General features: G+C 35.8%; 1 protein-coding gene across 5 annotated transcripts in view; it reads right to left on the reverse strand.

Annotated features, from left to right (window-relative positions):
• The window catches only part of KCNT2 (potassium sodium-activated channel subfamily T member 2), a 409,716-nt gene that overhangs the window by 34,170 nt on the left and 361,865 nt on the right, over positions 1–13,681 (reverse strand). For all 5 annotated transcript variants that reach the window (XM_089312023.1, XM_051820440.3, XM_017347888.4 and 2 more), the window contains 3 exons: positions 10,769–10,870; positions 8,510–8,593; positions 7,607–7,735 (listed from right to left, as the gene is read on the reverse strand). In XM_089312023.1, coding sequence (XP_089168149.1) covers positions 7,607–7,735; positions 8,510–8,593; positions 10,769–10,870 — 315 coding nt within the window. The remainder of the gene's footprint in view (positions 1–7,606; positions 7,736–8,509; positions 8,594–10,768; positions 10,871–13,681) is intronic.

A 13,681-nucleotide genomic window follows, 5' to 3' on the forward strand; every position in this document is an offset into this window, starting at 1 on the left:
CAATACTTTCTGATTATTGTTGTAAATATAAGAAATATGTTATAAACATTTGAGTGTATACTCTCTGAAATTGTTTATCTCAGGATTCCTAACACATGGCCCATGGGAATAAATATTGTTTAAATGAAAAACAGCATAGGATTGGCATCTAGAATTTTGAAACTACCATAATCCTTATTAAAATAACTGTATTAATGATATTTCACAAGAGGGAAATTTTAATAATATCTTAAAATGCTACTGTTCATTTAATAGCAAAGAGTGAATGATTGATTGGCAGATGGCCCAGTCAATAATTATTGTAGTCTATACATTTTTGAAAGCTACAGGATGTATTGACTACAAAAGTGACCAACAATCAGGGTAACATATTCTCCAAATTTATTGCACTCACCAAAATACATCAGTACTTACTTATTAAAATGCTTTAAAATAGCCTCTCTTTTCTAGTAAAAGCTTCCTTGGTCACAGTATTCTTTAGGCAAATGAGATTTTCAGTACAGTGGAAAACACAGTCAAATACAGGTGATGAATATGTTCATTATTCAAAATGTTTCATATTTTGGAAAGAAAACACTTTATCATGTGTATGGGAGATGATAACCCCCAATGGGATCTTGGTAACATTTTAGAATCAAAATAATAGATCTGCAGTGAAAAATATAGATACCCACTTTCAGTGGAATAAGTAAGTAAACACTCTCACAACAGTTCAGATGCAGTTTTGTCACAAATGAGTTTAGTGAGGGTTGTGGAGTTCAGAGTTGTATGTAAAGGACTGGAAAGGAAATTTTGTTCCTCATTTTACCCATGAGGAAAATGATTTCTTGTTCTTCCTATATTTGTGTTTTGAACCTGGAGAACTTCATGTTGCAAAAATTCTCATGAGTACAAACATAGTGACTGAAGTTCTTCCTGCATGGTGATCCATGACTAGGCACAGAGGGCCAGAGCCACCTCTACCTCACCTGCCACAGGCTGATTCTCTAATCAGTGTGCTCACACTCGCTGCACTCTCTGCTTATGTAGATGTAAAGTCTTCTCCCCACAATCTATAGTCCACAGAAAAAGCAAAACTATGAGACAGTGTCACAGGTGTTTTATAAATTGTACAGATTTTGACTACGAATATTCCTTTTAATCAGTTGACTTTTAGAAGGCATTTCCCTGAAGTATTCACTGCTTCCCCCACAGCCAAGCAGTCGTATGAATTATGATAACTCCTATTTTTTTTCTGTAATGAACATGGGGGCATATTGAAAATGCACCAAAGATAATGTGGCCTGAAAACCTGCATTTGATTTTAAAATCTAGTTTTAAAAACTTCATCACAAAACAGGTTAAGCAAACCTAGGGTCTTTGTATTAGCTTCTACCTACCTACTATATTCTTGTATGAAATGTTGACATTTAATCAAAGTTCTTCATAGAATAGGGTGTGATTTAGCACTTAGAAACATAAACTGAATAAACAGTCAATAAAGTGCCTGCAAATATCATTACTTTATGTGCATGTGTCTCCTAGTTGTAGTTATTAGTTACAAACGTACAGGTCAAATATTGAGAACATGTTCTGGTTTGTTTCAAAAAATCTATAATCTCCAATGATAATCTTTCTTATTTCCCTCTCCCTACAGTCTTTTATAATTGGTCTTCAGCTGTTTCTATAAAATATACATCATTGCTAATTCTTAATTTGCTAACTTTTAATTTTGCAGTTTCTACTTTTATCTCTTGTCTTCACAGTCTAGAGGAAGAAAAATTAATATTTCCACATATTTCACTAACTCTACACCTTCCCTCACCTCACAGTATTTTGATATTATTTTAGTTGGATTAAAACCCAGGAAATATTATGACTAAGTACAGTCTCCAAATGAGACATACAGGATTCAGAATTGGTATTCATTTCTTGTAGACATTGGTTTATTGTTGATGGGGACATCAACTTTCAATAACTCATTCTTAGCTTTGGAAACTGCATAATTTCTTAAAGATATTAAGATGCATTAGGTATAGATTTCCTCTGCCTGAAGAAATCTCTCTGAAGCCTGTGACCTGCTCTGGGTTTCCCTTTACGCCTTGCCGGCTGTGACAACTATGCTGGGGACTTGCTTGGCCTCATTCTTACCACCTTGTCTCCATGGAAGGTCTGTTTCCTGCATATCAGGATTCCTTCCTCAGCTGACTCATTTACTTTGAGGGAGTAGTTAATGTAAAAGCTGGAATGGGAAAATATTTTTTAGAAGATGTACACTGAAATATGAATTATTTTACTCTGGAAAGTTTGATAAACTTGGCTGAATATAAAATTCTACTTTGAAAATAATTCCTTCAGAACCTTGAGAGATTATTTCATCGGCTTCAAGCTTGCAGTATTGCTGTTGAGAAATCTCAGATGATACTTTGAATGTTCCCTACTCTACCGTCTCTTGGTTTGTCTTTCTGGAAGCTGTGGGGATCTTCTGCTTCCTTCAGTGTCTTTATATGTCTATTTAACTCAGTGTTACAGGTGTTTGGTGGCACTTCCCACTTGGAAACCAGCACACTTCTCTTCTGGGATGATTCTGGAATGATTACTGATATTTCTTCATTTTTGCTTTATTTTTTTTTCTTTCTAGAAATCTTATAATTCATCTCTCAAGCCTCCTGGGTTGTTCCTCTAATTTAATCTTTTCTTTATTATATTTCAGCTTTTGAATTCCCACTTTAATTTTTCAGAGGCTTCCTCAACTTTATATTACAAACATCTCTGCTTTGGCTATCATATTTTTAAAATTTATTTGGGAGACAGATACAAAGAGAGAGAGAGAGCAATCCTTAACCTGGCATATGGGCTTGGGTGTCTTAACCAGCATCTCAGCTGCTAGAATAAAAGCCTGCTCTAGTCATAGTTTTATTCTCAAGAGTCATTTGTATTATATAAATATTCCTTTAGTATTCTCTGTTCATCTTTCATCCTTATATCATATTTGTAATTGTAGCTTTTTAAATATTAACTTTACAGATACATTGGCGTAGCATACAGTTTACCCATTTCTAGTGTGTAAAAACAAGATGATTTTATTTGATTCACTAATGGTGCGAATCATCACCATAAATCACTTTTTCATTTTTTCCATTATCCCAGTAAATTCCACCACATCCTTCATCTGCTAACCCCCACTGCTCTGACCCCTTCTGTAGGCTATCACTTATCTCCTTTCTGCTGCTCTACCTTTGCCTTTCATGGGCATTTCAAATAAATGGAAATAGTATAACCTCGTGTCTATCTTTTCTTATTTGACAAAATGCTTTGTGGGTTCATACAAGTAATAACACACGTATATAGTTTGTTTCTGTTGCTAAACAGTGTATTCTCTGTATCAATATAACACATTTGTCTATCTGTTCACCAGCTGAAAATAGTAAATATGGTGTTGCAGTTGAAAACATTCACATCCAAGTCTTTGCGTGAATGGATGCACATTCATTTCTTTCTGGTAGATATTTAGGAGTGATTTAACCTAGGCCCAGATACCAGCCATTGTGGGTAGTGTTTTTTTTGGAGGAAGGAGCCAGTGAATAAGAGTTTCTCTCTCTTTCTCTCCCCCTCCAACCCCCACCCCCGCCGAGTGCCTGTGTATGTTTGTCTCCATCTCTTTGCCTCTGAAATACTTCTTTAGGAAATTTTTAAAAATTGAGGAACTACCAAATTGAAATCACTGGGTGACATTTTATTTTATGATGGTGTCATGGTGATCTGTTTTAATAACTTAACTATCGAATCTCCCATGCTTGTGCTTTTAGGCTTCCCAAGGACTAGGTCAGATTTCCTAAGAGTCTTCCATTTTTCTGCTGAAGGGTAAAGCATGCAGAATGGACCTTTTTGCTTAGCTCTAAGCATTTCCTGTGACACTCTGGCCCTTGACTATGTCCAATATTGCTGAGTCCATAAACCTTCAATGTTTGTCAGCGTGGGCTGAGCAACGGCAGCAAAGTTTTTGGAACTGCGGGAGAGAAAGGTGCCTAACAGGAGCACCTAACAAGAAGATTTCAGGTCTCCAATTCAAATGAATGCAATTTCTACCTCCTGAAATCTGGTGTTTATTTAATTCAAATAAGAGAAAATTAGCCTTTTAAAAACAATGTGTTTTTTAAATTTTCGGAACTTTCTGTTGAGCCATCTGATAGGTATAGGAAGTGGCAGCGTGTATGAGTAGATAGATCTTTCATCTCATTAGAGACAGGAAGCTAGTATTCTGTGCTTTTATGTGATCAGAAAAAAAAAGTAGTTAAGTTTCCCTATTCACAAAATACCCAATATCTTTATTGGCTTCAGATTTAATTGATGTCTCCCTCTTTTAGTTTTTTTTTACATGGAAGACAATTTAAGTCATATTCACATTAAGGTACTTTGGCATCTGAAAACTGCTCATCATGCTATTTACAATATCTTAAAGAAGAAAGTAAAGGATACATTCATCTTTAATGTGCTCTTGAAAAACTAATATTTTGCATTATAATTTTTTCCTTTTGTGTGTGAGACTAATTGCTATAGAACTCAACATAGTGTTTTGTTTGCTTCAATTGACTGAGAAATAAAAACAGAATGCAGGCTCAGCTCTAGCAGTAATTGTATATAAACAGAGATGAACATTAATTTCCATACCTCTTTTAGTACACTTTGCTGTAAAAATGCCTAATATTCCTATTTTTTTCTCTTTAATTATTTATTGCCTCAAATATTCCCACATAGCTAGGATATGAACCCTTAACAAAAATATATGTGCTGGGGCTGGTGCTGTGGCATAGAGGATAAAGCCACTGCCTGTAGTGCCAGCATCCCAAATGGGCACTGGTTCAAGTCCTGGCTGCTCCACTTCTGTTCCAGCTCACTGCTATGGCCTGGGAAAGCAGCAGAAGATGGACCAATCCTTGGGTCCCTGCATCCACTTGGAGACCCAGAAGAGGCTCCAGCCTCCTGGCTTCAGATTGGCATAGCTCTGGCCATTGCTACCATTTGGGGAGTGAACCAGCTGAAGGAAGATCTCTTTCCCTCCCCCCACCTCTCTCTCTCTCTCTCTCTCTCTCTCTCTCTCTCTCTCTCTCCATCCTTGTAACTCTACCTTTCAAGCAAATAAATAAACCATTCATATATATATATATATATATATATGCCAAAAAGATGAACTGAACTCAACTCAAGAAAAGAGGGCCGGTGCTGCAGCTCACTAGGCTAATCCTCCGCCTTGTGGCGCCGCCACACTGGGTTCTAGTCCCGGTCGGGGCGCCGGATTCTGTCCCGGTTGCCCCTCTTCCAGGCCAGCTCTCTGCTGTGACCCGGGAGTGCAGTGGAGGATGGCCCAAGTGCTCGGGTCCTGCACCCCATGGGAGACCAGGAGAAGCACCTGGCTCCTGGCTTCCTGCCGGCCATGCAGCCATTGGAGGGTGAACCAACGGCAAAAGGAAGACCTTTCTGTCTCTCTCTCTCACTGTCCATTCTGCCTGTCAAAAAAAAAAAAAAAAAAAAAAAAAAAAAAAAAGAGAGAGAGAGAGAGAGAGAGAAGGTATTGATTAAAGAAAAGAAGAAAACTAGAAGAAAACTCAGTTTTCTTCTATCTTTTCAATGACATGTGTGTTTTATTTGGCTAGACATTTGGGGATTTATAAACATTTTACTAAAGTGATCTTTACTTGTGATGGACAATGTTTTGCAACACATATTTAAATACTCCTTGGTAACAAGACAAATACTCAGTTGCTCTTTCCCAACCTACAACATAAACAACACAAAACAATGTTTTTCTATAAGACAAAAATGGCTGACATGGATATGGACTTGACCCAAAGAAGAATTACATTCAAATTCACAAAGACTATATGAGGACATAAAAATAAAAATGTGGCCACACTCTGCCATATGGAAGTCTTCTTTGTAGTGACCATAGTCAAATAAATGGTTTATACAGAGAGAATGCCTGTGCTCCCAGGAGTCCCTGTGTGGAGCCTCAGTATGACAATTTTTGGAGGTAGTGAGATGATTAGGTTATGAGAGCTCTGTATAAAACAAGCCCCAGAGAGATCCCTTGTCTCTTCTGCCATATCAGGATGCAGTAAGAAGATGGCCATTTAAGAAGCAAGAAGCAGGCCCTCACCAGAACCCTATTCAACTCGGGCTTGGATTCTGGACTTCTCAACTCCCAAAACTGTGAGAATTAAATTTATGTTTCTTGTAAGCCACCCCATTCAGGGAATAGACTCAGATGGTGCCCGATTGCCTCAGTGGGTAAGCACTTATTTTCTCTTCATCTTTAACGAAATCATATTTTTTTGAAACCACTATTCTTGAATTTTCAGGCATTTCTGGACAAACTACCTTACATATTTCATCACCCAGGATGTTTCTCCAGTCAGTCATTGCTGCTTTTCTCTGATTTGGTCTTGCTCTTTGTAGTATCAACCACAGGGATATAGAGGCATGCACAAAACCACTCTAATTCAGCAAGAGAGACAGCCAACAAAACTCCATTTAACACTCTAAAACAACAGTAAAATTACCTAAAAACAGCTCAGATAAACCAAATTATTTCCTCCTTGCCTTAATATATACTCGCATATGTATTTAACAATAAATCTGAACAAGAAAGCAAACGTTTTATCCCTTTAATCTTAAGCTTTCCATAATCCATAATCTTCTTTTCCATCCATGGACTTGTTGAGATTATCACAAGTGGGCATCATGATTATATGGAGTATCAAATTGCATTTGACTGACCTGAGCATCCTACTTGTACTTTTGCATAATATAAAAAACTGGCCAATCAAAATTTCTTTAAGATTTATAACTTTTGTGTATGTAAAGAAGAAAAAAATTACTTTAAATATATGAGGCATAATATTAAGTGATGTTACAGATATTCATAGAATACTGCTTTTATCCAAAAATCCTCATTTCATAAGAGTATAATTTTAAAGGTGATGTCTGAGTAAGGATATAAAAACTGCTTAGAACCGCATGATACAACGGAATCAAAATGTGGCCGTGTTCTCAGTTCATGCTGTCGTCACACATTCTCCTCCCCTGCTCATAGATTGCTGTACCAATTACTGAGCTTCCCCAGGGAAGATCTGGCACTACTTCTGGAGTTATTTTTTTGCTTTAAAGGGATCCTCACTCTAGATATTGCGAGAGGGAATCTCAATACATACTAATTTTGCTTTGCTTTACTTCTTCCAAATGCTAATACATGCAGTTGGGAAATATTTTAGAAACCTAGTTTATTTTTTATCAGCTATTCTTATGTGTCAGAACCTCAAGATTATTTAGAATTAGTTTCCTGAAAATCTTCCAGTAGTGGCTAATTCCAGATCTACAAAAGATATCCAGAGCCCAACACCCATAACCTGTAGAAGAGCCCTGTAACCAATAATATGCTGTGAAATTCTGATGTCATTTACAAAAGCAAATAGTTGAAGTATTTTGGTTCTGATAGTTAATACCATCTGTTCAAACAGCATACTTTTTCACTTCCATGGCATTTTTCAGAAATCCATTTCCAAATTTCTGAATGATTTGTGTTTACTGTATTAAACATCAGAACAGGAACATTTTTATATTTCCAAACCTCAGATGTAGTGAGCTTCTGAGATTCAGTCCTGTAGATTCCAATGGGAACATCTCCAGTAGATGAACACAACTTCTGATAAAGCCTGGCATATGTTCTGATCCATAAGTCATCCTCAGTGATTTTCATCTATAAGAACATGAATTATTTACATATTAAGGGCTTAAGAGGTACTAATCCTAGTGGTTATTTTCATGTGTTCAAGGCAGAACTTATTAATATTTGCAAATCTCATAGTAATATTCCATAAGTGCTTATTCATGTATCAAAATTAATTTGTGTACTCCTCCATCAGTTTATCCTGAGGGTTCCTCCAAAGTTGAGAAATCTGAATGCTTAACTGGGGGTAGTATACCATTGTATTAGTTCAATGACAGTAGACAGTAGGGTACAAATAATTGCGTAGGAGATGTTCTACACCAGGTGGAGGCTGGTGAATGTTGCAATAACTGGAGGCCACTACTAGTATGAGTGGATAGGGTTGCTGATGCTACAGAAGTTAAGGTGTAACCAGGAAATGTGAGCTCCGGTTCCTCTACACCACTTACAGATCTGAATGGGTAGCAATTCACTTTATCCAATACACTTGAATGTATATACTCATTTATAAGAATGGTTAAACTACATGATCACTGTTTTCCTAGTATAGCATCCTTTGTCTGAATCTGCCAGTCTCAAACTACCAACAAGAAAAAAAAAAACTTGCTCTGAATTTTGTACAAAATGGCTTTTTATTATTACTAATTAAAAATAAAATAGTTTTCCTGAAAATATTTTCAATAATCTTTTGAATCTCAGATATCACTCTTTGAACTCATAATAGGAAAAATATATGATGTAGAAGAATTAGAGTTAACAGTAGATGGATTTCAGAAGCTTTTATTACAGAAATTATTAACTTACAGAACAAAGAAAGCCAGATCCTGGTATTGTATCAAGTCCCAAAAGAAGTCTGGTGATAGAAATCATATAATCCTTCACAAATGACTGAAATATATACAAAATAAATATGGATTACTTGTATAATGGATAAAATGGCTAGCAGTATAAACATTTCTAAAAGATTACTTCTCATAACATATCATTAAGCCTCCATAAAAAAGGAAATAAAAATCTCACTTGTCAGTGTCTTAAGCAGTTCATAAAGAAATATAGAAAATAATTATCACTTAGAAATAGATTGATAAACTTTATGTGCATTATTAGGCATGATAAAACATTTTTTAGATTTTTACTAACAAAGACAAAGAAACTGAAATAAAGTAGTGAATGTCATAAAACTCTGAAAGAAATAAATTTACCATGAAACATTCCACACATTTTTTAGGATTGAGCTCTATCCTAGTAAAATAAATTTCTAAGCTGCATTTATCACTTATTATTACATACTTATATGATCTCTTTCCACATCATTCTAAAATGGAGACTTAAAAAAATGGAGTCATTACATTATCCTGGGGCTACAGTGAATTTCTTATACTGCAAGCTCTGAATGTTAGAATAGTCAACAGATTCAGTGACTAAATTTACTAGTAAGAAATAACAATGTGATTGAAAATCTTATTAATTTAAGAGCCATTAATAACCTACTAAAAATACTCAGAAGGGAAATTATCTTCTAGGTTTTTCTAATTCTGAGTCAAGTGTTTTTCAAACATCAAGTCAGAAAATAAAGTTATGAATTACAACCAGCACATTTGTAAATGAAACGGAATACGTTTCAATAAGGCAGAAAAGAATGAAGCAAATTACAGGCAGAAAGGGTACATGTGATACTGTGCTGTTCTGTCTTCCTTCCTCACATGCAAAGGTATGTACTGGATTGATTTGCAAAATACATTTACTCTGTGACAATTTAAGAACTTTAAAAATTACAGCTCTGCAAAAGCCTCGGAAAACACTCAATTTCTTGTTTCTTTATCTATAATATAAAACATGAGGTAAAAAAGGAGGAAAAAATTACTGCTTTCCAATTCAAACCCATTTTCTTTCTGTTTAACTGTTCTATTAGACTTTTTCATGAGATTTTATTTAAACATTGTATATTAAAATATCTAAGAACCACTGGTGTATTACAACATTAAACATTTGGCCACTACTGATATAAAATCTTCAGTTCCAATAGTGCTCCTCACACAAACCCTCCCCTGCAATTCTCTCTGGAACAAACCAGAAGCTGTGTGCGTTGCGGTGGTGCTCCGGGCAGGAGGCTTGCTCCTGGCCTGCCCAGATAAGTGTCTGCAAACTCCAGGGCACACAGGAGCACTTGCTCTCCTGAGCTGAATCTGTTCCAGCCTCATCTGGATGAAGCAGATGGATGCTGACATTGCTAGAGGCAGACATCCGGGCAAAATTAGCACAAAGTCCAGCAGAAAAGCCTTAACTTTGGATCAGTTTATTCAGTCAAGCAATCATAGAAGAGGAGATATAAATATATAACCAAAAAGAATATGCACAATAAAATGCTTAATTTGAGATTAACATCAAATCACTGAAAGTCCTATGAATGTGTTTGGTTTTAATGGAAATATTCAGAGATTTTTCTGATTGCTTGAATCAGGGACTATGAAATATTAAATCTTTTCAGTTTCTGCCAGGGACAAAAGTGATTATATTTGTATGAAATAATATCCCATGCACTGCTTAGCTACAAAAAAAAATGGCAAAGTTAACTTGGCATTCAGGAACAAATTAAATGATTCTGAGTTGTAAAATATCTTTCATATTTTTTATAGTAGGCACTAATTAGAAGATGCTTAAAATGTCCCTGACTTTTCAGCTTACTGAAATCAATTTGATACATTATTCAAACCTGAAATGTGCCTTGTGATACATCCTGTCTTTTTTTAACTTAGGAATTTTCCTATCTTTATTTTAACCCAATAATATGCTCAGAATAATATTCAAAAAGCAAAATAAATATTGCAGGATACTGACACCAGGGAATTTATAAAAAAATTTCCCATAATTTTTAAACAATATTTTTCTCACAAAATGTTTTATGGGGCCCAAATGCCATTGAATACACAAAATAGAATTGAATGACTTCGAGAGCCCTGTTAAGTTAGCAGATCCATGAGAAACATTAGGTGTATTATTCATTTAAATAAAATCTAAGTGAAATATAAAAACAAGCATTTTATAGCAAAAAATACTGCATACCTGATACAGAAGTGTGTCCAACATACTGATGCTAAATACCCTTCCAGCAGCAAAAGGCAGTCGAAACATAAAAGCCAAGTTAGACCCTCTCTCCCGTTCTTTCTGTTCAGAAATTTGAGACAGAAAAAAATTTTGAGTAGTCTATCTTCTATGCATCTTTGCATAAAAGATAAATTTTCCTGACATAAGTGAAAAAATAAATTCTCATTACATGGTTCTTATGGTTATTAGCTAATTGTGTACTTACTTCACTTAAGACTGTATTTTTAAATATTCCTTTAATTCTCAAGACCAAGTTTTCTTAATCAATTGAAACACCAAGTAGTTAAGGGTCGATCATTTCAAATATTAGATGTGTGTTTATTCTTCATATAAGAGGTGGTATAAAATAAACAAGCATAAGAACTATCTAATCAAACGTAAAAGAAAATCCTAACTAGAGTAAGTATCATAACACTTAAAAGAAGATTTATTTTTATATATTCTGAGAACAAAAAAAAAAATGTCATGTAGGAACCTGTTACAATCTAAATGTTTGTGCCCCACCCACCAATACCTCCTTGAAATCCTAACCTTCCAGGTGAAAGTCTTTGGAGGTGGAGTCCTTAGGGGTGAGATTAGACCTTACAAAAAAGGAAGGACTTCCTGTCCCTTCCACCCTGTGCATCACTACGGTTAATGCCCACCCCAAAACTCACACTCATTTTTCATTGCCATTGTGAGGGTATTGGCAAGCAACTCCCTGAAGAGGTGATTAGGTTATGGGTACTCTGCCCTCCTAAATGGATTAATGCCATTATGATGGGAGAGATTAGTTTTCAAGAGAGCAGCTTTGTTACAAAATCTATCATGCATGTGCCCTTACTCTCTTGCCATGTGACACCCTCCACCATGTTATAACACAGCAAGAAGGCCCTCACCAGGGGCTGGCATGTTGATATTGCACTTTGCAGCCTCCAGAACTGTAAGAAATATATATATTTATTATATTATTATTATATTATTATAATATATATAATATATATTATTATATTTATATATAAATTACCCAGTCAATGGTATTCTATGCTAAAAGCAAAAAACAGACTAAGACAACCATTTACAATTCAAGAATATGGACCCTGACCAGACCCTGAATCTTCCAATACGTCATCCCAGACTCCTCTGCCTCCGGAATGTGAGAAACAAACATCTTTCATTTATAAGCCACTCAATCTATGCTATTTGTTGTGGTGCCCAACAGACTGATACAGTCTACTACGGACAGTAGTCTCTATCTTTCTGTCATCTTAATTTCATTTCTCCATCTGCCTCATTTAAGTTGTGCCAGCCACACCAGTTTGCAGCTAAACTTCTATAAAGTACACACCAAAAAAAAAAGTGTTTACATGTGACTGTGTGTGTAAGAGACAGAGAGAGAATGTATGATAGTTTCTAAGAAACTCTTTTGTTATCTTCCTGTAAAAAGTGAAGGCATGCGAGCAAGTGTCAGATTTGTTGTTGAGTTCAGAAGCAGTTTCTTAAGAATGTAAGTTAAACTGGCATTTCCCAAGTGTTAACCTAAAGAATGCCAGCTTCTTTTGGTACCAACTTTCCTTTACTAGGAAAAACAGATACAGCTAAGCAAGTAAGAAATCAACCTCCACTTCTTTAGGCAACAAAAGTAAACCGTGTTTTTCATGCAGTAAATTTGGGGCTCTCAAAGGAAGGGATGCCTCCCATAGTCCCAGGTGAAGAAGAGGTGGGAGGTAGAACTAGCTAAGGAGTGAGTGGGACAGATGAACCAGGGCTACTGTTATTGCTTGTGTTGATAATGATCTGAGTGACTTGATTACTGGACTTCCCTTGCACAAACAGATGCGTCTGGAACTCAACAGCAGCCAGGCCTAGGAGCAGTATGAGAAATTTCCAACCCAACAAATCCATAGTGTGTGCCTAGTTGAGAAGACTGGAGAATATAAGACTGTTCTCACTTGAGATTCATGGAGAAAACAAGCTGAAAAGTAAACAGGTGGCATCCCATTTTCATCTATGCCTACTACTTCATTGTATATTCTCTAACACATCTACCTTAATATTAAGCATGCTTAATTTGAACAGCCCATGAAGGTGGCTGGGAGATGCATTGGAATTAGATGTTCTTATTGTGAGACAAGTAGATTTTCTTGTGACTTTGGAAGCAAATCTAGTTCTTAAGATGTGACCAGTATCTAGATGAGAGGGCAAAGTTATGGTATCTTAAGCCTAAATTAAAGCAAGTAGCCAGAATAAAGTACTAGGATCTTTGAAAATTTGAAGTCCAAGATTTGCCATCAGGCAGACCAAGCTTGGAAAAGCAAAACTTTGGGGACTGCATATGGGTGATCCAGTCTTCTTTTCCAGGCTGTGACTGGTCAGGGACCTCTTAAGCCAATGATCATTTTCCTTTTTGATTGTTTTATTCATCTACCTAACAGGGATAGGGGGCATGGGACACAGGACTGAGTATATTTTTTATGTTAATTTGCACTTTTAATTAATTAATTAATTAATTTATTTTTTTAATTTTAATTGAAATTTTAATTCTTCTCAATTTTTTTTACCTTTTTATTTATTTTTAATTTTTATTTAATGAATATAAAATTCCAAAGTACAGCTTATGGATTACAATGGCTTCCCCCCCATAACATCCCTCCCACCAGCAACCCTCCCCTTTCCCACTACCTCTCCCCTTCCATTCACATCAAGATTCATTTTCGATTCTCTTTATATATAGAAGATCAGTTTAGCATACATTAAGTAAAGATTTCAACAGTTTGCTCCCACACAGAAACATAAGGTGAAAAATAATAGATGATTTTTTAAATGATGATGAAACCAGATCAGACCTATTGTCATGTTTAATGCCAGTGAGAGTCAAGTTGGGAATTGATA

The sequence above is a fragment of the Oryctolagus cuniculus genome, chromosome 13 (genome assembly GCF_051225735.1).
Source record: "Oryctolagus cuniculus isolate XC-2025 breed Fujian yellow rabbit chromosome 13, ASM5122573v1, whole genome shotgun sequence".
NCBI lineage: Eukaryota > Metazoa > Chordata > Mammalia > Lagomorpha > Leporidae > Oryctolagus > Oryctolagus cuniculus.